Source organism: Condylura cristata, unplaced genomic scaffold (genome assembly GCF_000260355.1).
Source record: "Condylura cristata isolate star-nosed mole 26May11 unplaced genomic scaffold, ConCri1.0 scaffold00038, whole genome shotgun sequence".
In the NCBI taxonomy this organism is placed as follows: Eukaryota; Metazoa; Chordata; class Mammalia; order Eulipotyphla; family Talpidae; genus Condylura; species Condylura cristata.
The window spans coordinates 70,746-96,736 of NW_004567139.1; the positions used below are offsets into that span (position 1 = coordinate 70,746).

At 39.3% G+C, this 25,991-nt stretch overlaps 1 protein-coding gene across 1 annotated transcript in view; it reads left to right on the forward strand.

Moving 5' to 3' along the window:
- Window positions 1-25,991, forward strand: part of TLK2 (tousled-like kinase 2) — a 103,524-nt gene that overhangs the window by 3,696 nt on the left and 73,837 nt on the right. Inside the window, exon 2 of the mRNA XM_012732976.1 lies at window positions 1,809-1,891. Within this exon, the coding sequence (XP_012588430.1) occupies window positions 1,811-1,891 (81 nt within the window). The 5' untranslated portion in view covers window positions 1,809-1,810. The remainder of the gene's footprint in view (window positions 1-1,808; window positions 1,892-25,991) is intronic.

The window sequence follows — 25,991 nt, forward strand, 5'->3', positions numbered from 1 at the left end:
GGAGAGGGGCGCCCCCTCAGCTGGAGGCCCGGTAGCCTCCCGGGCGCCCCCGAGAGCCGGCCCGCCCTCCCTCCGTGACAGGTGGGCCTGGAGTTGGGGAAAGTTTGGAGCCGGCTGGAGGCGAGGGGTGTCGGGACCAGGCCCCATTCGTCCTGCTTCCCGGCGGTGGGCTCCGGGGAGGATCCCGCTCCAGGCCCCGCGGGAATGAGACAGAGTGGATGTTTCCTTAACATGAGTTGACATTAAATGGAATAACCGCTGGGGCGTCATTTTCCGGGCTCGGCCTGGGGATGGAGGTTTGGGAAATGCTCGGAGAAACCCCTGGGTTGAGGGAGGCAGCCACCTCTGCCATTCCGGCCTCGATCGGGGCAGGGTGAGACGCCAGCAAGGCCACGATGGGGAAACTCACTCTCTTTCAGTCTCCTTTTTTCTTTCACCGAGAATTTTCCGATTCCCTTGCTAACCTGCACTTGTATGTGTGGGTGAAACTTTGTCACCCTCTCATTCCCCTTTGCCCCAGGCTCTTAATCCAGGAAGGGAAATGAAACTGGAAGACTTGGAGGGTTGTTACTGGAAATTGTGGAGTTGTTAGATAGCAGAGGACAATGTTTAACTCGTGTTTTCCGTCAACTTTCAAATCCTGCCAATCAGGCCAATAACGAGTGTGTTCGCAGGGGTTCCATATAATGGTGTATGCTCCTTTTTCACTTTTAGTATTCAAGAGCGATTTCCAGTGGGTTCTGCCAGAGTTGATAGCTTGCAAAAGATGGACATTTTTTTTTTTTTTTTTGCTGAAATAAGCCTGTGCATTAGTTGGTTATGGAATGAGTTTAAAAATGGTGTCCTTCTGCCCCTCCCTGCTTGGAAGGAGTGCTAGAAGCAGTCTAGAGTCTAGAGAACCTACTGCTCAGGGAGTGGTCACAAACAGATTTTGTGAAGAGAGGCTTATGGAGCTGTATTAATTTCCTCAGTGACGGCTTTACCATGGTTTTCTGTTAAATTTAAAATAATTGCTTTTATCGTGAGCTGCTGTGAGTCCTCCAGAGGAAGAAACTATATGGTGTTATTTGAAATTATCTGTAGCTTCGGATTCATACCATGTTATTTTGAATTTGCTGATGATTTACATTTTTAGTTTAAGAACTAGTTTCTGTCTGTTGGGAGACAAATATCCAGCTAGATTCAAAGGTTGACAGAATTTTCTTGTTTTGCAAACTAGCCCTTTGTTGGGTTTTTCCCCTCACTCAGGGTTTAAAGAGATTAAATGAAGGGTTTGATGTTTTTGTTGTTGTTGTTGTTAAAATCAAATCAGAATAAGGTTAGAATAAGTGGCTGTCCTAGAAGAGACTTCTGAGCCACTTTGTAACTTTAAGTGTGTAACTAGTTCATACATTTTAAGTTGTTCTCTATCCCTTGTATGCTGTATTTACTTGGGATTTACCTGTATGTGAACGTTCAGTGAAGTAATGTTATATCTAAAAACTTGCCTTGGTGGCGCAATGGGTTAGAACACAACACAGCACTGCATGCAAGCTAGCCTCAGCCGCCTCAGTGCAAGTTCAATCCCCACCATCACCCACATGGCTCAGCAGACCTCTCCTGACCCACCCGCTGCTCCCCTTAACAGTGTACTTCATCCATCTGCCTATTCTGCTCCCCACTCTGTCTCTGGTGACTCCCCTCACCTCTGGCCTGCACCCGGGTTCTGTGTGCATACATAAAGAAATCTTCAAAAAACAAAGCAAACTTGGCTTCTTGAGTTTTAGCTTTCATGGCCTTACAGTCTCCTTTTTTTTTTTTTCCCTTAGAAATGATGGAAGAATTGCATAGCCTGGACCCACGACGGCAGGAATTATTAGAGGCCAGGTTTACTGGAGTTGGTGTTAGTAAGGTGAGTAAAATCTTGATAATGAATACTGTTTATAGTCACATTTAAATACATTTACAAAAACAGTTGAGCAATTTGGGGTAGACCATACTGATTGATTGCAGGGGGAGAATTTGGGCTCATGGTTCCAGTGTACTTTTAAATCTTACCTGTCGCTCCAGTAATCATTTAACAGCATGTTTGAAGGTTTTCTGTGTAGGTGTCTACGCTTCTTTCCCCACACACCTTAATATGGGAGCGGATTCCCATGAATTTTGCTGTAAGAATTCTAAGGGGATGTCTGTTTAGATTTTATGCCCCATTTTGTCAAAACTTAACCATAGAAAACTATTAAGGAGAAGATATTGACACAGCCTTATTACGCTGCATTTTTTTTTACATAGTGATATGATAGAGTTTTGAAAATATTCTTCTGCTTAGTCTTGGTTCTGTTGATCTGCAGCTTGGCAAATTTCTCTTGGTTACACCCCAGACTGCTTTCTCTTCTTATTTTACCTTGTGTGTTTATGGTGGGAGCATCAAACAACATCAAGCGTTGAACACTGTTACTGCTTCTTGTGTGGCCTTCAGTACCTTCTACTCCACCTCTTAAGAGATGATTTTAGTGCAGTAAGACATTTCTGACTTAATACAATATGTAAAATAAAGCCATACTGTTTTATTTAAACATTTAAAAAGATTGTTGGATTACTTAAGCTTGAGACTTATGAATTGTTGGTCTTAGAATTCATGAGATATATTTCTTTCTGTACTGTTCAAGAAATCTTGTGTTTTGTGGTGACCTGGATGTTAGTCTCATGCTTTGGCAGTCTCATGTTTTGGTTAATTACTTGTTAGGTTTAGTTGGAAAACTAGCTCTTTTGATGGGTCTCATAATTTTGGTAAGTTGGAATAACTGTTTTGTTCAGTCAACAAATACTAAATATCTACTACAGGGTGTTAGGGCTGACACCTTTAGCATAGTGCCTCCCATCCCTCATTGGAGAGGGCCAGAGAGAGGACTCTGATGAGTGTTGTATTAGAACTGTGACATGGTGTGAAGGGAACCCAAAATTTGCTGTACATTTTGAAGGTCTTGTTTTCTTTCAGCCACCTTAATTAAATTTTGTGACACCCAGGGGAGGCTGTGCTCTACTGATTGTTGTTGCATACTGAAATTATACTTGCAAATGTAAATTCTCTGATCTAAGTGAAGTAGCTAGAAGTGAGCAGTATATTTGAGTACAGATTGATATCTGATTGAGTTGATTACCTGATAATAACCTTTGATATGTCTTTTTGAGAATTTATCAGAAGGCTCATATCTAACTCGTTCAAATGCTCACTTACAGGGTAGAAGCAAGTATTCAAATTGTATTCTGTTAGACTTTTCAGTTTTCATTGTTAGGATGCTTTTCTTTTCTGCTTTAGATTCTTATTGTACATCCACTATATATTTTACATGGGCTAGAGTATAAGTGATGAGAATGAATGACATTGTGACATAGTTGTCCAGACCCATTTTAAAATCATTTAACTAAGGTGTCAGAAATCTTTACTGCAGTATTTAGTCCGTTTAATTAGAAGTTCTACCTTTTATAAGTATACAGAGAAAGAAATTCATGTATATTTGTATGTCTTTATGCCATTAATTGTGTGTTATTCTGATGTTTCCAATTGTAATACTGATATGTTGATTATAATGCACATGCTATTTTAGGGTTAGAAAGAGAGTGTTGTTTTTTCCTGTAGAAAAGAAACTTGGGGAGAAAAAGCAAGTAAATTATTCTGTACTTAGTAGAGTTAGGAAAAAGAAAATCCCCATTTTGTTTTTTACTTGTAAGCCTATATCTTCTAGATCACTGATTCTAGATCACTGATTTGAAATAGGAATGGGGAAGGATCTTACTACTAAGAGAAAAGGTGCTTTAGGAAAAACTCCAGTTCCTTGCTTTGAATTTGCACTATGGGTTATCATTTTTCAAGGGGATGGCACTGTGTTGATGATAGCTTTCAGTTTTGCGAAGATCAAGAGAGGTTTCAGCTCTTGCTGGAGTGTGGCGAGCAGTGACTTTTTGTGATGGTGCCATCTAGTGGGGTTGGTGCAGCATCATGCACTGTCTCTTGAGTTCCTCTGACCAGAACATTTTCAGTACTTTTTGATGTCCATAGAAGGAAGAAAGTCATTCCACTGTGGATTCTTTCTTAGTGGACAAGAGTGTTTTAAGTACTTGCAGTTTCTGAACTTCCTGGTTCCTGTAGATTTTCCATCACATTACTTCAGGTTTTTTATACCTGCGAATGAGGTATATGTCACAAAATTTAGTTTAAAACAAAATGATCAAGTGTTACTTACATTTAATTTGCACTATTTGTTTAGGTTTTTATTTGTAGATTTTTATTTTCTTGCACATTTGCTTATATACATTGTTCTCCCCCCCCTTTTTTTTTAAGATTTCTTTATTTATGCATACAGAACTGGGGTACAGCCCAGAGGTACAGGGGCGATGAGAGGAGTCACCAGAGACAGAGTGGGGAGCAGAACAGGAAGATCGATGACGTACACTGCTGAGGGGAGCAGCGGGTGGGACAGCAGAGGTCTGCTGCGCTGTGTGGGTCAGCTCCCGGGGCAGGGGATCGAACTCGCACTGAGGTGGCTGTGGCCAGCTTGCAGTGCTGCGTCCTAACCCATTGCACCATCAGGGAGGCCTGCATTGTTTCCCTTTTGTTAGCACGTGCTATTTAGAATCCTTGGTAAAGCAAAAATCATTTACTTTGAATTTTGGGATTCACTGTGTGACTTTTTGTTTAATAGATTGATGTTTTCTTGTCACTTGAGAACTTATGATAGAGGAACGTGTCCTGATGTGCACTGAGGAGCTGTGTGTGACCGGCTTTCTTCCTCTAGGTTAGCTGCTAATTTTTAGGATCTATAACCAGTTATCATCTTAGCATTTTTAAGGTATTAATGTTAAGTTGGGTTGCTCATCTTCTAGTTTCTTGTTGTTCTGATATGTGAACTTTAAGATCTTTTTCTTTAGCCCTGGATAGTGTGTTTCTAGCCATGTGAAACTGTACTATCTTTTCATTGAGGACCTATTTCTGTTTAGACTCCCTAATCTGTTCTCCCTTAACAAGCTAAGTATAGGTAGTCTCTGTGATTCTGGCTATTGTAAGTAGGTAAACTTCTACCCTTGCATAGCACTGTTACCTGTCCCTAGTTGAATTTTAATGCTGTCAATAGTATAATAATAATTACTTACAATATGTCAGGTACTGCTACAAGTATAGTAAAAGGTGAAATTAGATTTTTCATATCAAGGATACCAGTCTTAATAAATCTCCATTCTCTTTTTATAAGACATATTGATTGTCCATTGTTTTGCTAACCAAGAATTAATTTATGACCACTTATACTTGCAATTATATAAACTATTACAAAATTGTATAACCTAGTGGAATGATTGCAAAATAAAGGAGCTGTTGAGTCTATGAAAACTTAACTGCCTTGGAAAGACTGAATATGCGTAAGGAATATTTAAAAGTCTTAGATCCTTGGCAAATACCTTTTAAGTTCATGATTTGCTTTTTTTAAAGAAAGTAAAACTGGGCCCTCCCTGGTGGTACAGTGGTTTAAAACACAACGTTATGAAGCTATATGCAGCACTATAGTATGAGTTCAGTCCCTGACCAGGGAGCTGACCCACACAGTACAGCAGACTTCTCCTGTCTTGCCCGCTGCTACCCTCAGCAGTGTATTTCAGTGCATCTGTCTGTTCTGTTCTCTACTCTGTCTCTGGTGAATCCTCTCACCCCCTACACACCTCTGGTCTGTACCCCAGTTCTGTAGGCATAAATAAATGTCTTTAAAAAAAAAAGAAAGTGAAACTGGAAATTGGAGGGTGCAGAGGAGGTGTGGTCTGTGAGAAAGTGTGGAGCTGTAGTCAGCAGATCTGTAACTCAAAAGGCCAGCGACAAAAGACTGGTAACAGAATATACGGTTATATGTTTAAGTGAAAGAACATTTTTATATGGTACTCCTCTAAGCTACTCTTCTGATTTTGCTGGTATTGAATAAACAGGATTTTGCAGTATACTGATATTACAAAAATGAGAAAAAGTGGGACTGTCTGTTAGGGACAGTAAGGACCTTCATTTTACCACACAAGACTGTACATGTATCTGTCTATATATATTATACACACACACACAGATGTCTTCTTAAAGAACAATCTCTTTCCTTCCCTTATAAGTTTATAAGGGAAGAAATTTGAAAAGAAGTTTAAGCAACTTACTTGGTTCTCTTTTGTCATATAATGAATTGCAGCAATTAAGTTTCAGTTATATATATGTTGTGTAAACTGTTTCATATGCCATTCTCAGTAGTGAAAAAATGTTTGGATATTTTACATTTAATACATAATTAGATAATGCTCAAGAAGCACAAATGCTGAAAAATTGTGTACACTTACACTGTTAAATTTGAAGGAACTGTTGATAAATTTATTAGTGTGCTTACCTTTATTTTGTCTTTAGCATTTATTTGATTCTTCTCTCATTTCATATGTAATCAAATAGTAGTTCATGTCTTTTCTTTCTTTGAAATTTCTCAAGCATTTTATGTGTGACTGTTACTCTTGCCTTAATCCAGACCTTTCTCATTCATATTGTAATAGGTAGTCCCTCCAGTCCCATTCATCTTTCTCTAAACTGCCACTGGTTGTATTTGTAAAATTGACAATATTTTTGTGTTTTCCCCTTGCTTTAAAGGCTCCTGTTGCCTACTAGACAAAAAAGCTTCCTAGCTCTAACTTTTGGACCTCATGGCCAGTTGTATTCTACCCTGCTTTGCTCTGCTACTTTAAGCTACGACTGACGGACACTCTCATGAGAGCCCGAGGAGACTTGTGCTATCTCCTTTAACTTTCCTCTTCTATTTGCTTTATGCACTTTCAGCTACCTTTTCAAGGTGTATCTTCTTTAGGACTTTTCCATATACCTCCAGCAGTCTCTCTTATCAATGCTATCTGATTAACACTTGCTAACCTACTTTTTTTTTTTAAAGATTTATTTATTCATACAGAACTGGGGTACAGGCCAGAGATGTGGAGGGCGAGAGGATTCCCCAGAGACAGAATGGGGAGCAGGACAGGCAGAGTGACGAAGTACACTGCTGAGGGGAGCAGTGGGCGGGTCAGGAGAGGTCTGCCGCGCCCTGTGGGTCACCTCCAGGGCCGGGATCGAACTCGTGCTGAAGTGGCTTTAGCTTCTTAGTGCTGTGCTTTAACCCGCTGCGCCACCAGGGAGGGCCCTAACCTACTTTTAATACAACATGGTACCATGCTTTCCCTGTTAGTCTCCTTGAGAACTTGGGTCATCTCTTCACCTCTGACTTTAAATGCTCAGTGCATTATAAAAAGTGAATATATTTTTGTTGTATTAGAAAAGTGTATTGAGAAGATGAAAGTAGAATGAATTAGTTGTCCCCATATCATTTAATCTTGGTAACTATAATTCATTCTACTCTTAAAGTTAATCTCAAAACTTGTTGTCTTTTAGTTGGAAGATTTAGTTAATTTACATTGAATGCAATGGCGTATTTGGGATTAAGTCTTATGTTTCTTTTAAAATATATCTTATGCTTTTACCTTCTTTTGGATTTTTTTTTCATTATGGATAAGTTCTCTATTATGAGAAATAAAAATTTCCATACTTTGTCTTTTTCCTTTCTTGCCTTCAGATTTTTGTCAATTATATTATTTGAAATGTTTTTATTTAAATATTTATTTGTTTATGCATATAAGAACTGGGGTACAGACCAGAGGCATGGGAGGTGAGAGAATTCACCAGAGACAAGAGTGGGTAGCAGAACAGGTGGACTGACTGAAATACAGTGCTGAGGGGAGCAGTGGGGAGACAGGAGAGGTCTGCTGTGCCATGTCGGTCAGCTCCCTGCTGCAGTGGCTATAGATGGCTTCAAAGTGCTGTTCTTTAATAACCCTTGAACCACCAGGGAGGGCCCTGAAATGGTTGTTTGTTTTTAACATGCCATTTCCCCTTCATCTAGTTCGAAAACTATATACTCTTCCTATTTTGCTGGTTACCACAGAAATTATAAATGTATCCTTTTTTTTTTTTTAAAGATTTATTTATTTGTGCATACAGAACTGGGGTACAGGCCAGAGGCTCAGGGGCGGTGAGAGGCTTCACCAGAGACAGAGTGGGGAGCAGAACAGGCAGATCGACGAAGTACACTGCTGAGGGGAGCAGTGGGCGGGTCAGGAGAGGTCTGCGGCGCCATGTGGTCACCTCCGGGGCAGGCGGGAATCGAACTCATGCGGAAGCGGCTTTAGATTCTCAGTGCTGTGCTTTAACCCGCTGCGCCACCAGGGAGGGCCCCTAAATGTATCCTTAACAAAGATTAATGTCCATATTTTTGCACTCTTAGTCAATTTAAGAGCCTTGAATATTTAACTTCACTTATTCTTTTCCCAATTCACATACTGTTTTTGTGCTATATTTAATTGTAATATGTATGCTTAATTAATAGACTTAAGTTTTTAGAGTAAAGTGTACAGAAAATTGAGCAGAACAATAGAGTTCTCCAGATGCTTATTACCCCTACCTCCAGTTTCTCCTGCTGTTAACATCTTGCATTAGTATAGATTTATTATAACAGGTGAAACAGTATTGATACTTTATTAACTAAGATTTACAGTACAATTTCATGAATTTGGGTAAATGCACAGTGTCATGTGTCATTGTGTGTGTGTGTGTGTACGTTCACACATACACACAATTTTTAAAGAGTCTACCGGTTATTATCACAAGATCATTATTCATTTAGCACACCTACATATTTATCATTTTATTTGGTTTTCATTCCTTTTTGCATTTCTGCACTCCTATCTGGAATACTGTTTCTTTTACCTGAAATATAGTCTTTGGAATTGCTCTATTGTTGGTCTTCCAGTGATTATTGACCCATTTTATCTACTTAAAAATCTTTAAAAAGTTTTCTTAAAGATGTATTTATTTATGCATACAAGAGTGGGGGTGTAGCCAGAATGGGGCAGAAGGGCTAGAAGATTCACTAGAGACAGAATGGGGAGAGAAAAAGTAGAACCACTCAAGTACTCTTTGCTGAAGGGAACATCTGGTGACAGCAGAGGTCGCTGTGCCCTGTGAGTCAGTGATCAGACTTTGCTACTGACAGCTTCATAGTGCTGTGACTTAACCCTTGCACCACCAGGGAGGCCCTTAAATTTTTTTAAAAATGAAATTAACACTGATTAAAAATATACATAGGTCAAGTATAGATAGCATTTTGTTTGACATTTATATATGCTACACTTTGATCTCTACCAAAAGCCAATTTCCATTGGACTTTTTTTCTTGAATGGCATTTTGCTAGGTTTAAAATTCTTAGTTGGCTTTATTTTCGTCTGCATATTGTTCACTGTTGTTCATTGATTTACTTTAGGTCTTTTTTTATTTTTAATCATGTTGCCATTCTGTAGAAGGTAGTACTTCTTTTCCTGTTTTTGAAATTTTCATTTTGTCCTTGATTTCCTGTACTACAATGCAGGAACAAATGTTTCCTCCATGGGCCTCCTCCGTGGCAAAGGGGTTAAATCTCAGTGTTCCTGTTGCCTGGGTACCTGAGTTCAGTTCCTAGCCTTATTCACACATGGTGCAGCAGACTACTTCTATCTTGCCAGTAATGTGCCTGTTCTGCTCTCCACTGTCTCTGGTGAAACCTCTCATCACTGTACCTCTGACCTACATCCCATTTCTACTATGCATAAATAATCTTTAAAAATTCTTTTTCCGGGCCCTCCCTGGTGCGCAGCGGGTTAAAGCACTGCACTGAGAAGCTAAAGCCACTTCCGCATGAGTTCGATTCCCGCCTGCCCCGGAGGTGACCACATGGCGTGGCAGACCTCTCCTGACCCGCCCGCTGCTCCCCTCAGCAGTGTACTTCGTCGATCTGCCTGTTCTGCTCCCCACTCTGTCTCTGGTAAAGCCTCTCACCGCCCCTGAGCCTCTGGCCTGTACCCCAGTACTGTATGTACAAATAAAATAAATCTTTAAAAAAAAAAAAAATTCTTTTTCCAACTTTATTTTTTAATTTACATTGTATTTTTCCTATTTTTTACTTTATTTTTCTATGCATTATATCTGACTTTAAAAATGAAGATTTTGTTTGTTAGAACAGTTTTAGGCTCACAGCAAAATTGAGTGGGAGTTACAAATTTTTCTCATATATCCACTGCCCCACACCTGTGTAGCCTCCTCTTTACCAACATTCCTCATGAGAATGGTACATTTGTTACAACTGATAAGTCTACATTGGTACATCGTCATTGTCACCCAAAGTCCATAGTTTACATTAGGGTTCATTCTTGGTTTTGTGCATTCTTTGAGTTTAGTCAAATATATGACTAATGAATGTGTCTATTACAGTGGCATACAGAGTAGTTTTACTGCCATAAAAATTTCTGTGCTCAACATTTTTTTTTTTGAGGAGTAAACTTTTTTTTTTTTTAATAACAGTTTATTTTTATGTCATTTTGTACATTTTTTTTTCCACCTCGGTTGTAATCCCCGCGGGTTTCCCATCACCATGTCACCCGTGTGCCATCACCAAAATCCCATGCACTTCCTCCTAATTTTTTTTTTAAGATTTATTTATTTATGCATACAGAACTGGGGTACAAGCCAGAGGCCCAGGGGCGGTGAGAAGATTCACCAGAAACAGAATGGGGAGCAGAACAGGCAGATAGAGGGAATACACTGCTGAGGGGAGCAGCGGGGGGTCAGGAGAGGTCTGCCATGCCATGTGGGTCACCTCTGGGGTGGGGATTGAACTCATGCTGAAGTGACTTTAACTTCTTCAATGCTGTGCTTTAACCTGCTGTGCCACCAGGTTGAGGGCCCTGTCTTACTCTTTCTTTATTGATCTTTTTTATTGTCTTCAGAGTTTTTATTTTCTCTAAGATCATATAGTTAGCATACAGTATAAAACCTTTTCATTTATTAATATTCATTTAAGCTTCCTTCTTGTCTTTTCATGGATTGGTAACTCATCTTGTTTTTAACATTGAATAATATTTTATTGAGCATAGTACAGTTTGGAGGCTTCCCTGGTGGCACAAGGGGTTAAAGCTCAGTCAGCACTGTGAAGCTATTCACAACCACTGCTGCATGACTTTGATCCCCAGCCAGGGACCTGACCCACATGACCCAGCAGTCCCCCCTTTTCTAGCCCACTGCTCCCCTCATCAGTGTATTTGAGTTGATCTGCCTGTTCTGCTCCCCACTCTGTCTCTGGTGAATCCTCTCACCCACCACACCTCTGGCCTTGTATGCATAAATAAATAAATCTTTAAAAAAAAAAAGAATGTACTACAGTTTATCCATTTACCTATTCACCTACTGAAGACCATCTTTGTTGCTTTCAAGTTCTAGTTGCTACAAACGTGTTCAGATTTTTGTGTGGATGATTGGATTACTTGAAAGTCATTGGGTTTTTTTGAATCTGGATTTTTTATCAGTTCTAGACTACTGTCTTGTCTCTGCTCTGTATCTGTCTTCTCTGTCATTTCACTTAACCATGTGTTAGCCTTTTTCTAAGAAAAGTACTATATTTTCTCTGCCTCTTACCCTGTTTTCTGTATTACAGGTTGAATGCTGGGTAGTTTCTTCTGACCCATCATTACCTTTATTGTCTCTTTAAATTAGTCTGATCTGCATAAACACTACATTGAGTTTTCATGACAGCTTGTTTATTTCAGGATTGCTCTTATCTTGAAAGGTAGCCCTTGTGTTCCTTATATTAAAAACATGGGGTACGTTTTCTCCCTAACTTTGTTTTTTCCCTGCACTCCCAGATCTCCTAAATTACAATTGAAGTTTCAAAACTTTTTCTTTTTGGAATTATATCAGCAGCTGCCTTCAAATAGTAATAATTTGTGTGTGTGCTGGGCTTTCTGAGTTCTTGGTATAGTAGTTCCTTAATTTCACTGTTTTTATGCAGTAATATAAAACTGTCCAGCACTTATAGAGTATGCACACACTGTTGTGCAGGGTTGGATGAGGAATTCATATATAATTTCCCCTTGGGATTTTGCATTTCTGCTTCCTTCCTTCCTGTGTGTGGTTGGTACTATTATTGTCTGTTCTTGTTGTTAGAGTCTTTTATGCTAATTCTTTTTTTCGTTTTTTTTTTTAATCAGCCATTTCTTGGTGTTAATTTCTTGCATTTGCAGTGCTCCTCAGTGACATCTTTGGCCTGAGTCTCTTTGCCATAGTCGGTGACTACCACATATCCGCAGCCAGCGCGTTACTGGGATTCCCCTCTGTCATTTTCATGGAGGCCTACCCATTCACCTAGTTTTTATGTCAGCAACCTTAATTAAGCTGATCAGGTGCTCAGCACAAAGGGCCTCCCCTGACTCAACAGATGTAGTTGTCAAGATGTGCTTGGGGCTTGTTTAAGGGCTTGGCGGTTTTGTGAACTTTGTGTGCTTTCTCTGCCCTTGTGGTGGGTTAATGGTGGAGCTGAAGCTTGAAGGTCCTGGAGTCTACCAGGCCTGGGGTGACTCAGTGGTGTGATTTATGTTAATGACTATTTAGTTTTAGTTAAATAAAGACTGAATGGAAAAATTTTTGACTTTATTTTTTTTAAAAAGCAAGAAGGAAAACAAAAAAGCTATATTATTAATGGTTTCTTAAGATAGTTGAGTCAGGCCCTCCCTGGTGGCGCAGCGGGTTAAAGCACAGCACTGAGAAGCTAAAGCCACTTCAGCAGAGTTCGATTCCCGCCTGCCCGGGAGGTGACCACATGGCCTGGCAGACCTCTCCTGACCTGCCCGCTGCTCCCCTCAGCAGTGTACTTCATCAATCTTCCTGTTCTGTTCCCCACTCTGTCTCTGGTGAAGCCTCTCACCACCCCTGAGCCTCTGGCCTGTACCCCAGTTCTGTATGAATAAATAAATAAATCTTAAAAAAAAAAAAAGATGAGTCAAGGCATGATTGGGCTTGATCACTCTTGTTCTTGTTCTTTTTCTCCACCTTGTCTGGGTCTTAGTGGTAGGTTTTACTTCATGTCTAATATTACTAGATGTCATGGAGTGGATGAGTTTAGAATTTGCTTCCTAGTATGTTCATTATGGCAAAGTGCTCTTAGGCTATTCTGACTTTTTATAGTGCAGTTGCCATGTTTCCCTTACTAAAAAGAGACCTGACTTTTTCTCATCTCACTATTCCTTCCTTAAACATCATTCCAGGAGTACTTGGTGGCTTTGGCCTGCAGAAGGGTTCACCTTTTCATCTCTGTTCTGTTTGGTTTGTGGGGGCTAGCCTTTTAGCTTAGTATGGGACCACAGAGTTTCTGTTGTAGGGTCATTGATCCTGATGCCTGACCTGGGCTTGATATCCCATGTAGAAACTTTCATGGGAAACCTTGCTTTGTAATTTGTGGTTTTCTTCTTTTCTACCCAGGCAACATTCCTTTGCAGATTAAAGCAATCTGAAGGATGCTTAGTGCTAGGGAAAACTCTTCTCAGTTTATTAGTTTTCCCTGTTCTCCCAGTATCTAATTTTCTGTCCACTCCCAGTACCTAATCTTCTACGACTTTATCTTTACTGTCATACTATGATAGCCACCAGATAGAAGAGGAGCCCTTTCCTTGTACTGAGGAATGCTTGCAGTCAAATGCTCATGATAAAGGAGAATTTTGATTGGTTTTGAAAGTTTCTGAAACTTAATTGGTAATTTTTATGCTATTTGGGATACAGAGCTAAGAGTGGATTTTTCACTGTAGTCGTAGCTTACTCTTTTAACCTGCCTTTGTTTTTAAAAATGCATATGCTATAACGGTATATTGAAATTGAAATAATCTAGCTTTGGCGCTTGCCCCCTTTTTTTTTTTTTTTTTTTAAAGATTTATCTATTTATTCATACAGAACTGGGGTACAGGCCAGAGGCTCAGGGGCGGTGAGAGGCCCCACCAGAGACAGAGTGGGGAGCAGAACAGGCAGATCCATGAAGTACACTGCTGAGGGGAGCAGCTGGTGGGCCAGGAGAGGTCTGGCTCGCCATGTGGTCTCCTCCGGGGCAGGCGGCAGGCGGGAATCGAACTCATGCGGAAGTGGCTTCAGACTCTCAGTGCTGTGCTCTAACCCGCTGCGCCACCAGGGAGGGCCGGCGCTTGCCCCTTTTAAGATGATAACTAGCCATATCACTTGGAGGTCAGTTCAGGTCTAGACATGTCCAATTAAAATTTATTTTCAGTGAACTACACAAAAAAGAAGAGCCATATTTGTAATAGGGGAAAATGAACTTCAGAAATCCATTTAGGTATTAATGAGTAACAATGAATAGTGTTGTTAAAATCAAAACCCTCAAGAGCAAATGCTACAGTAAAATCTTGTCAAATTCTTTCCTTGTTAGGCCCTTCATTATCTGTGTATGGTTTTGGGAGTAGGTTGCACAGAATAAAATAAAGGTGGTGGGAAAAGTACCGTAGGAACAAGAAAAATACCTATTTCCCCCAATAGGTGTGCTTTGAAGACAACAGTGAGGAAAATAGATGGGGAGTAGTTTTCTAAAAATATACTCAAAGGGTATCTGCTCCTAATTCTAATTAAATAAGGAAGATAAAGAAGTTGGTCATTAAACCTCATTTTTTTATTATAGTAGTAAATATACATAATACTTTTGCCACTCCAACTTTTTTTTAAACTTTAAAAAATTTTAATATAATAGTTTATTTTTACATCATTTTGTGCCTTTTTCCATCTCAGTTGTAATCCCCGTGGGCTTCCCATCACCCAGTCACCCATGTGCCATCACTATAGTCCAGTGTACTTCCCTCCCCCACCGTTTTTGATTCCATTCCCCACTCCTCCCCTGTAAAATGTATCTGGTATATAGGTGTTCATTATTATTATTATTATTATTTTCTTGCCTAGTCCGTTATACTCCTGCTGTGAGTGAAGCCATCCGGTATTTTTCCTTTTCTTTCTCAGCCCTCTTTTTTTTTTTGTTAATATTTATTTATTTATGCATACAGAAATGGGGTACAGGGGCAGTGAGAGGCTTCACCAGAGATAGAGTGGGGAGCAAAATAGGCTGACAGATGAAGTACACTGCTGAGGGGAGCAGTGGGCAGGTCAGGAGAGGTCTGCTGTGCCATATGGGTCAACCCCCAACCCCTGGGTGGGGATGGAACTCATGCTGAAGTGGCTTTAGCTTCTTAGTGCTGTGCTTTAACCTGCTGCACCCCCAGGGAGGGCCCTCTTGGTCATTTTTTAACAGTGGTATTAAATACAGTCACATAGTTGTGCCACTTTTGCTAGCGGATAGAGTGAGGGGTACTCCTGGACCCCCAAACTTGCATGCTTTTAATGGTTCTGCCATCTGCTGCATGAAGACAAAACATACTCCTTTTAATGTGAACAAACTTTAATAGAAAAGAAAAAAAAATTAATAGGATTAGTGTGCATAGGAAAGAAGACAGGATAATAGTTTCCTAGTGAGACACCCAAAGTTATTCATTCTCTTGTGGGTAAATGTCTAGCCAAACAGGGTTGGCCCACAGTGGAGCTACTGACACCCAAAAGCCTGCCACAAGTCTAAGGCACCGTAGGAAAGGGACAGAAGGCAGCAGGCAAGTCTGGGATAAAAAGAGCAGTCAGAGTACAAATGCAGGTGACAGCTGCTCTTGTCAGCCTCCCCAGAGGTCTCCAAGACATGTCTCTTCCAGATATCTACATGTCTCCCCATGTGTCTTTTTCCATGTCCAAAGCCCAGAAACAAACACTTCTTTCACATGTCTCCTTCTAATCTTGTTCAGCTCCTCCTCCCTTCTGTGTTTCAGCCTTCATTAGTAGCGGCAGTGAACAGGGAACCTCCCTTTTTGTGGCGATTACTCTCTGTAACACAATCACCATTCATCTCCAGGACATTTTCATCTTTCCAACTGAAATGCCATACCTAAATAATAACTCTCTACTCTCCCTTTCCCAGTCCTGGCAGCTACCACTTGGTTTTCTCTATGAATTTGACTTTGGATAAGTAAAATCATGCAGTATGAATTTGTTTTGTGACTAGCTTATTTTACTTAGCATAATGTCTTCAAATTCCATTCATGTTGTAGTTTGTGTCAAAATTTCCTCCCTTTTTAAGGCTGAATAATATTCCCCTAGGTGTATATAGCACATTTTGCTTATCCAGTTGTCTATTGATCTACTGAAATATACCCCTCTTCTGCTGAAGGGAGTAACAGGCAAGACAGGCAAGGTCTGCTGCACCCTGTGGATCACCTCCAGGGCCACAGATGGAACTCACACTGAAGTGGTTGCAACTCACTTACAGTGCTGAGTCCTAACCCATTGTGCCACAAGGGAGGGCACTCTTCATTCTTGTTGAAACTTGACTTCCCCTCTTAAGAGCACTTAGAAAATGGTGATTCTTTTTCTTTTAGTTCACATTCAACAAAAATCTTGGAAGCCTTAAAATTGTTGTTAACGTTTACAGAGAACTATAGTAGTAGTTCTTAAATTGCAGTTGCTTTTGCAAATAGTATTATTGGTCCAGAAAGTTGAATAATTTAATGAGTTACATACAATAGCCTTTTATTTTAACCATCAAAGGTTGGGTTAATTTTAGAAAAATAACAAGTGACTATCCAAATTTGCTGAATTAGAATTTTATTTTAACCAGTATTGCCTCTAGTGTTAAGTCCTGTTAAGACTGTTAATGTTGTCCACATAAAGATAACAAGGTGTGACGTCTGTTGTAATGGATGTGACTTGCATTACTGATAAGTTGGCTTCTGCAAAGGATAACTGTGACTTATCTCCTAAATTTCTGCTCCAGTTCGTGTTAATTTTGTTTCTGTTTTGCCTACCCAACTTCTCTGGAATACCAAGAATTAATTGTGAAATTAAAATGTAATCTGAAGGGCCAGTTTATCTCAGGAGACGGTGCCTTCAGTTTAGGATATTTTCTGTTAATTAACCTTAGCAGCCATATTTAATGTTCACATTTAACAAAAATTGCTAGCATCAAACCAAAACTAATTTACCCAGTTTTTATTGAATTAACAATTGACCAGTTAGTCAAAACATAAAATAGCCCATCAACTTTTGATAACATTTGACCTGCTTATATGGTGATGTGGATAATATGAAGAAAAAGAAGTATAATAGCTATTTGAAATTTCATTGCCCACATTTTTTAGCTGTTGAGTCAAACCAGCTTTTATTGAGTGTGTACTTCGTCTAGGTATTAGGAAGGATTAAAGAAAATCGGTCAGATGCACTAAATCCTTTAGAGGCACTTGGAATCTGGCAGACATGGAGCCAGGCTTCTGTGGCACAGAGTTTATGATAGTGTATACAGTGATGTGAAGTATGTGAACCAAAAAGAAGATTGTAATTTAATTTGGTCAGGGGTCAGATTGTGTGTAGAAAGATGAGACTTTTCTGTGTTGCTGAAAAATACTACTATAGGTTAACAACCTAAGGCAAATTCGGACAAAATATTACAAATAAGTCACAGAATAATAGTGTAGAATAGTTTGCTCCTGAAGCTTAGCAAAAGAGCTTAACATCTAGGGCAGAAATGTTTATTTTATTTTTTTTAAATATTTATTTATGTTTACAGAACTGGGGTACAGGCCAGAGGTTTGGTGGTAAGAGGATTCACCAGAGACAGAGTGGGTAGCAGTACACTGCTGAGGGTAGCAGCTGGCAGGTCAGAAGAAGTCCGCCACACCATGTGGGGTCAACTCCCTGGTCGGGGGTCGAACTCATGCTTCAGTGGCTTCGGAGAGCTTCATAATGTGGTGCTTTAACCCATTGTGCCATCAGGGAGAGCCCAGAAGTGTTTATTTTTAATAGTTAATTTTGACTAGGTAATATTCATATTGTATAAAATTCAGTAAGTAGTCCAGTATATACAGTGAAACATCTCCTGTATGCCTTTCTTGTATCTATGCATATATTTTACCCCATTTTTTCTTTTAAATATTTATGCATGCAAGGACTAGAGTGTAGGCCAGAGGTGCAGAGAGTGATAGGACTCACCAGAGACAGAGTGGGGAGCAGAGCAGATGGATCCACTGAAATACGCTGCTGAGGGGAGCAATGGGTGAGACAAAGGTCTGCTGCGCCATGTGGGTCAGCTCCACTGTGCTGTAGTGGCTGGTGATAGCTTGATAGTGCTGAGCCTTTAAGCCCTGTGCCACCAGGGATGCTCTGTCCCATTTTTTAAAAACACCACAACAAGCATGTTATATAGACACTTAAAGTATTTCACTTCTGGTCTTAAACTTGTTAATACATATAGAGCTTCTTTGTTCTTTTCTCACGGCTGTTTAATATTCCATTGTACAGGTAAACCATACCTTAAGCAGTTTCCTGCTAATGCATATGTTTTATAGTTACATTTGCTGTAATGGAATTTTGTTTTTAGCTAACAAACTTTCATTTTTACTAACAAACTTTTGCAATGCATTTCTTTTTTTTTTTTAAGATTTATTTATTTGTGCATACAGAACAGGGTTACAGGCCAGAGGCTCAGGGGCGGTGAGAGGCTTCACCAGAGACAGAGTGGGGAACAGAACAGGCAGATCAACGAAGTACACTGCTGAGGGGAGCAGCGGGCGGGTCAGGAGAGGTCTGCCACGCCATGTGGTCTCCTCCGGGGCAGGCGGGAATCGAACTCATGTGGAAGCGGCTTTAGATTCTCAGTGCTGTGCTTTAACCCGCTGCGCCACCAGGGAGGGCCTCTTTTTTTTTTTTAAATATTTGTTTATGTATATAGAACTGGGGTACAGGCTAGAGGTGCAGGGGTGGTGAGAGGATTCACCAGAGACAGAGTGGGGAGTAGAATAGGGAGATTGATGAAGTACACTGCTGAGGGGAGCAGCGGGCGGGTCAGGAGAGGTCTGCTGCGCCATGTGGGTCAGCTCCAGGGCTGGAGATTAAACTGAAGTGGCTGTGGCTAGCTTGCAGTGCTGCACTTTAATCCATTTGTGTGGTCAGGGAGGGCCCCTGCAATGAATTTCTAACAGCAGGCTATGTTACTAATTTTAATAACATTCAGATAATTTGAAGGTAGACTATGATAAGTTAAATATATGTACCACTAAAAAAAGAGTAAAACAAAGATATAGTAATCCCTTAGTGGAAATAAACTAAAATGCTTAAAAAATATTTTTCAGCCCTAGAAGGACAGATCAGAGGAAAAAGAAACAAAAATAATGTGACAAATAGGGAAAAATAAGCAATGTGACATTTTTAAGCCAAACTGTATTAATAATTAAGTAAATTATAGTCTAGCATTCCAGTTAAAAGGGAATAATCTTTGTTATACCATCCAGCTACATGCTGTCTACAAGAAATCCACTTTATGCTTAACCTGTATCTTTATAATTTAAAAGAGTGGGAACGATACTGTATAAACACTAAGTATAAAAAGACTGGACTGACTATATTTGTACTAGACAAAGGAAACTTCAGAACAAGGAGACTATTGTTAGAGGTAACAAAGCACATTTCATAATGAAAAGAAGATCAATTAATTGAGAAGACAGCAGCCCTAACTGTGTATGCATCCAATAATAGCAAAGCAAAAACTGACAGTTGAAAAGAGCTATAGACAAATCCACAATTATGGTTGGAAATTGCGACATCCTCTGTCAATAGTTGGTAGAATAAGCAGGCAGAAAATCAGCATGGGATATAGATTTGGACATTACTATCAATGGACTATACTAATTGACATACATGGAACATTGTGCCCACATTCTTTTCAAATGCCCCTGGAACATTTACCAAAATAATTTATATGCTGGGCTATAAAACATGTTTCAACAAATTTAAAATGATTGAAACCATATAGAGTATTCTGCCTATAAAAGAATTAAATCAGAAAAATAAAGCTATGTGGAAGATCTTCACATGGTTGAAAGTTAAATAGCCTCTAGGTCAAATATTTTACAAAGGAAATAAGGAAATATTTTGATATGGATGCTTTGGTGGTAGGTATGATAACATGTTTGAAGAACCTGTAACCCTAAAACATACACAGAGTTGCAAACCAGTGTTACCTCAATGAAAAAAAGAAATAGAAATTTAAAACAAAGTATTTTGCACTGGATGAAAATAAAAAAACATAAAATATGAGAATTTGTGTAATTTCCCCTAGATGTTCTATAAAAGATAGCTTCAAAAGAGCTAATGTAAATTGATTCAGGCTCTACCTTAGCTAGAAAAAGAACAGACTAAAGAGAAGGAAAGAACTGAAATAAAATAGAAAGCAAATCTGACTAACCCCATATTTACTAAAGAAATTTGATTTGTAATTAAAGGCCTTCCCACAAAGAGAAGTCCAAATCCACATGGCTTTATTGGTGAACACTGTGAAATATTTATGGGATAAGTAAAAAGTATGTTTTCCACAAATTTCAGAAAATGTTCCTTGTTTCTTGAAACCAAACCAAACAAAGACTTTGGGAATAAAGGAAACGACAATTCAGTATTGCTCATCATATAGATGCAAAAAAATTATTAACAAAATGTTAGCAAATTGAATCTAATGTAGATGTTAAAAGGATAATACATCATAACCAATTGGGTTTTATCCCAATTACAAGGTTCATTTAACATTAAAAGTCAATGTAATTCATTATATTAATAGAATAGAGGAGAAATGTTAAATGATTGTGTGATATATGCATTAAAAACATTTGAATGAAGTTTGACACTGATTTGTGATAAAAAAAATCTTAGCTAATTAGGAATAGAGGGAAAGTTCCTCAACCTGATAAAAGGAATCTGTGAAAACCCTACAATTAACCTAGTACATGTGAAAGATTGAATGCTTTTTATTTTTTAAAGATTTATTTGCTTATGTATATAGAGCTGCGGCACAGGCCAGAGGTACAGGGGCAGTAAGAGGATTCACTAGAGACAGAGTGGGGAGCAGAACAGGCAGACTATGCCATGTGGATCAACTCAGGGGGCAGGGATCAAACTCATGCTAAAGTGGCTTTTACTTCTTAGTGCTGTGCTTTAACCTGCTGCACCACCAGGGAGGACCAGATTGAATGCTTTTAACCTAACGTTTCTAACAAGTTAAGGAGATTCATTCACTTCAGTGTGATCTGAAGGCCTTAGCCCTAGCCTGGTGCAATAAGGCAAGTAAAAAGAATAAATTTATAGGTAGGAAAGGAAAAGTAAACTTTTTTTTAGATGTCTTCAGTAAATTTTAAAAAGACTTATTTTTATTTATTTATGCATACAAAAACTAGGGTGTAGGCCAGAGGTGTGTGTGTGTAAGGATTTGCCAGGTGTGTATAAGCTCCACAGTGTGGAGCAGAACAGGCGGGTCTACTGAAATATACTCCCCTTCTGCTGAGGGGAGCAACAGGCAAGACTGGAGAGGTCTGCTGTGCCATGTGGACTAGATCCCTGGCTGTGGATTCAACTCATGATGCAGTGGCTCGTAATACTTTAACCCCTGTGCCCCTAGGGAGGCCCCTTTAGTAATATTTTACATATGCATGCAAATAATGTGTGCTGACAGATTGTAACTAATCTAAAAACAACTGGAATTTAGCTAGGATACAAAATCAGCTTTTGAAAACCAGTTGTACTTCTGTATAATAACAACGTGCAGTTATAAAGTAAAAATTAAAAATCAGTACCATTTACAATAGCATTAAATGGTATAAATATAAGACATTCCCCCAAAAAAGACTTGTGAGAATGTTTCTTAGTTTCTTATATAACAGTAGGGACCTTGTCTTCCATGAGGGACATTGAGGTACAAAGGAAAAAAGAACATTAATTTTTTATGAGCACACCTTTATTAGATATGCAGTTTGTGACAGATACAGTGGGACCGCCATCCCTGGTGGTGCAGCAGGTTAAAGCACAGCACTGTGAAGCTGGCCCCGCCCCAGATCTGACCACAAGGCACAGCAGACCTCTCCTGTCCTGCCCACTGTTCCCCTCAGCAGCGCACTTAATCAGTCTGCTCCCAGCTCTGTCTCTGGTGAGTCCTCTCACCACCTCTGCACCTCTGGGCCTGCTCCCCAGTATTTATTGCATAAAAAATAAATTAAAAAGGAAAAGGTTACAGTGATAAGTAGAAGAGAATAAAAAAGAGGATCCCTGCCCTCATGGAATTTGTAATCTCATGGAGATTGAAGGGAAAAATAGCTTTAGGGTGCTGAGTTTTCCAGTTTGGGCTTAATATTAAAAAAAAAAAGATTTATTTATGCATACAGGTTTTGTAAATATGTTACAAAACTACTAACTGAGTTCATGCATAGTATGTGAATTTTTTTAAAAAAAGATTTATTTTATTGATCTATGCATACAAGAACTGGGGTTGTAGGCTATAGATACATGTGTGAGGGGTGAGAAGATTCACCAGAGATAGAGTGGGAAACCGGAAAAGTGCATGGACTGAAATACACTGCTGAGGGTAGCAGCAGGCTGGACAGAGACGTCTTCTACTCTATGTGGGTCAGTTTCCTGGTAGGCAGGTGGCTGGGATCAACCTTTGCTGCAGTGGCTGGTAATAGCTTGATAGCTCTGTCTTTAACTCTGTGCTGAACCCAGGAGAACTCGTTAGATTTAAATGTGATTTGTTGGTAAATAGTGTGATTTCTGTATGGTAAGCTTCCCCCCCACCCCCCTTTTTTTTTTTGTAATCTATGGTAGGCAGCTTATAGGGTGGTTAAAACTGCTGGTTTAGGGCCCTCCCTGGTGGCGCAGCGGGTTAAAGCACAGTACAGAGAAGCTTAAACCACTTCTGCATGAGTTCGATTCCCACCTGCCCCGGAGGTGACCACATGGTGTGGCAGACCTCTCCTGACCCGCCCGCTGCTCCCTTCAGCAGTGCACCTCGTCTATCTGCCTGTTCTGTACCCCACTCTGTCTCTGGTGAATCCTCTCACCCTCCGCATCTCTGGCCTGTACCCCAGTTCTGTACGAATAAATAAATAAACCTTTAAAAAAAAAAAACTGCTGGTTTGTTTTAAGTTTCATGTTAAGGGGTGGTGGGTGCCTGTCCTCCCATACTTCCAAATAGTGGGGAAGAGGTACTAATCTTAATTGAATGCCAGCAATATTTTAGGCACTCCTCTCCCCAATACATAGTATTATCTTATTTAATGTTTGCAATATCCCTAAGGTGGGTGGTTTTTCCTCTTTTATCAAAGATGAGAAGACCAGAGCTCATAGAGCTTAAGTGATTTGATTTGCCTAGTCTCATTCACTGCTGCAGTCCCACATCTGTCTGACTTAAATTGTTAGTACCACCTGTTTTCAGTCATTTTTCATTTGGTCACACCCCTGGGCCATCCCATCCAGGAAAAGCAAGTAAATGAGTTTAATTTTTGTAGTGTTCTGAATCTGTCTTTATTTTATTTTGTCTTTATTTTAAAAGTAAATCAGTCAGAAGAAAAAACAAACTCTCAGTATTATAACTTAGGGTACTCCTCATAATGGGTATGTCAAGATACCAGTTTAAAAATGGCTTTAAGGCCTCCTTGGTGGCGCAGGGGTTAAAGTCTCAGGAATGTCAAGCTATCCCCAGCCACTGCTGCATGAGTTCATCTCCACTCCCAGATCCCCTGCCAGGGAGCTGACCCACATGGGAGCTGACACACATGGCGCAGCAGACCTCTCCTGTCTTGCCCACTGCTCCCCTCAGCAGTGTATTTCAGTCAGCCTATTCTGCCGTCCACTGTCTCTGGTGAATCATCTCATACACCCCCCCCCCCCCAGCTCTTGTATGCGTAAATAAACAAATCTTAAAAAAAAAAAACTGGAAACATAAACCTACTGGTTATTGAACTTTCTTCAATGTTATATACTTCTTAGATATTTAAAATCTAGATTATGTTAATCTTTATGTTTTTGTTGTTATGACCACATCTTTGTCATCTTTACTGTGAACGTGCTCTAGGATATTGTGTAGCTTCTCTTTTCTGTGTAAATAAATGTTGATTTTTGTAGTTTTTAATCTGTGAAGGAGAGTATTTTTTAAAGGCTGAAACAGCATAAATTATAAGCCTTATAATGAAGTAAGTAGTAGTCTATATACTAATACTTCTATATTTAATGAAGTTATCGTCATATTCCTTAGGGTTTTATTTTTTAGCGATTAATTTTCAGTTATATAAGGGATACATGAATGTGTAATAATGGGAACTGTAATTGCTCTGAGAAGTTTTTATCTATCTAGATTTTAAACTGCTTCCCTATTTGCAGTGCATATTTTACTCATATAAAAAAATGCAGTCTTTTTTGGTGTATTTTTTTTATAAAAATTGAATCATACATTTATTATTCTGCAACTTGTTTATTTTTACTCAGAAGATAATTTTAAGATCTATATAGATATCGCAATATGTAAGGTGACTTGCATTGGATCTTTTTAACATCTTGATTGAGATATACTTTATGTATCATGCATTCACTGACATAGTCCAATTCAGGGCTGTTAATTTATTTACAGAATAGTGCAATTATTACCACAGACATAGATAAGTTTCATCCCCTTAAAGAAAGCTGCAGCCCTTAGCTGGCTCCTTTAAAACACCCATCTCCCTAAGTAAGGTGAAACGCTAATCTAGATTTGCCTGTTCTGAATACTTCATAAAAGGAATGTGTTTATTACATAAACAGTATGTGGTCTTTGTGACCAACTCCTTTCACTTTAGCATCATGGTTTCAAGATTCGTTCATGTTACGGCATACATCAGAACGTCATTTCTTGTTATACCAAATAATATTCCATTTGTGTATAACAAAAGCCCATTTGTCCACCCCAGGATTTGGATTGTTTGCATTTTTGGCTGTTATATATACTGCTGTGAGCATTCATGTACATGTGTTGCTGTGCACATGTTTTTATTTCCCTTGGTATGTTCACGGGTTTTACTGTTAAGAGATGGCTCTGTTAAAGGCTGGCCCTAGTTTACAAAACAAGTATGTGTCTACTTTTTTTTAGTGATCAATGTAACCTTTTGAGGAGCTGCCAGACTCTCAAAACAGCCTCACCATTTTGTATCACTGGCAGCAATGTATGAGGGTTAAGTTTTTTGTATCTTTGCCAACACATGTTGATGTTTGTCTTTTTGGTTATATGCACCACATCTGGACTGAGTTCTGTAAACTTTCATAAGCAGATTGCCAGGAGAGGAGACAGTTAAAAGGATGTCTTCTTGTTATTGTTAGACTTGTTTGTTCTCTGGAAATGTATATTATTAGTTTTGACATGACAGAAATAGTACTAAAAGTCATTCATATTAGTTAAGGGTTTTCTTGACAATTTACTGCAATGTTTTCTTTGTTTACTAAAACACAAAGTCATTAAGATCACTCAATTTTTGGTCATAATTAAATGAAAGTCATAAATTGATCTCATTATTATATCTGTGCCACCCAATTGCGCTTGCTACTGTTATGATTAAAGTTAAGCCAGTGATTCAACTGAGCATTTCTTCTGGTTTTCTAGATTAGTTAACCGATTTGGAGTCAAGGTTGGTTATAGTAAAAGAAGTACTTCAGTTACCTTGGTGCTTCTAGTAATAAAAATTGTATTAGGCTAGAGTGTAACAGTACTGTCAGGTTTTAAATAAGTCAAATTTCTTTTAAAAAAACTTTCTCATTTGAGAGGAGTGTTTCTGAGGATGCTTTTGTAAGTTAAACGTGTATCATTATATGCACCACATACAATCTGCTAACCTGGAAAGGTTGTGGACGTAATGCGGGGGATTCTATCCCAGTTGCTAAGTGGGTGTCATTTCTAGTTATGCAATTTAAAACTTGGGGTGGGAATCACAAAACAGGCTCAGGGGCTTACTGAACCTACAGATGTGCTGAAACTTCATTGATCACCTGACCTTTCATGAGCATCTGATCTGACTGGTGGACCAACCACAGTGATGGTGGAGCAGGCAGGAATTGGTGTTAGTCAGAGTCAGCTTTTGGTAATTCTTCAAAATCTTTGATTATATCCTTTCTCTCAATGCACGGTTACCCTAGTGAAGGACCATAAGTCCTTTTGGGGAAAGGCTGGGGGAAAGAT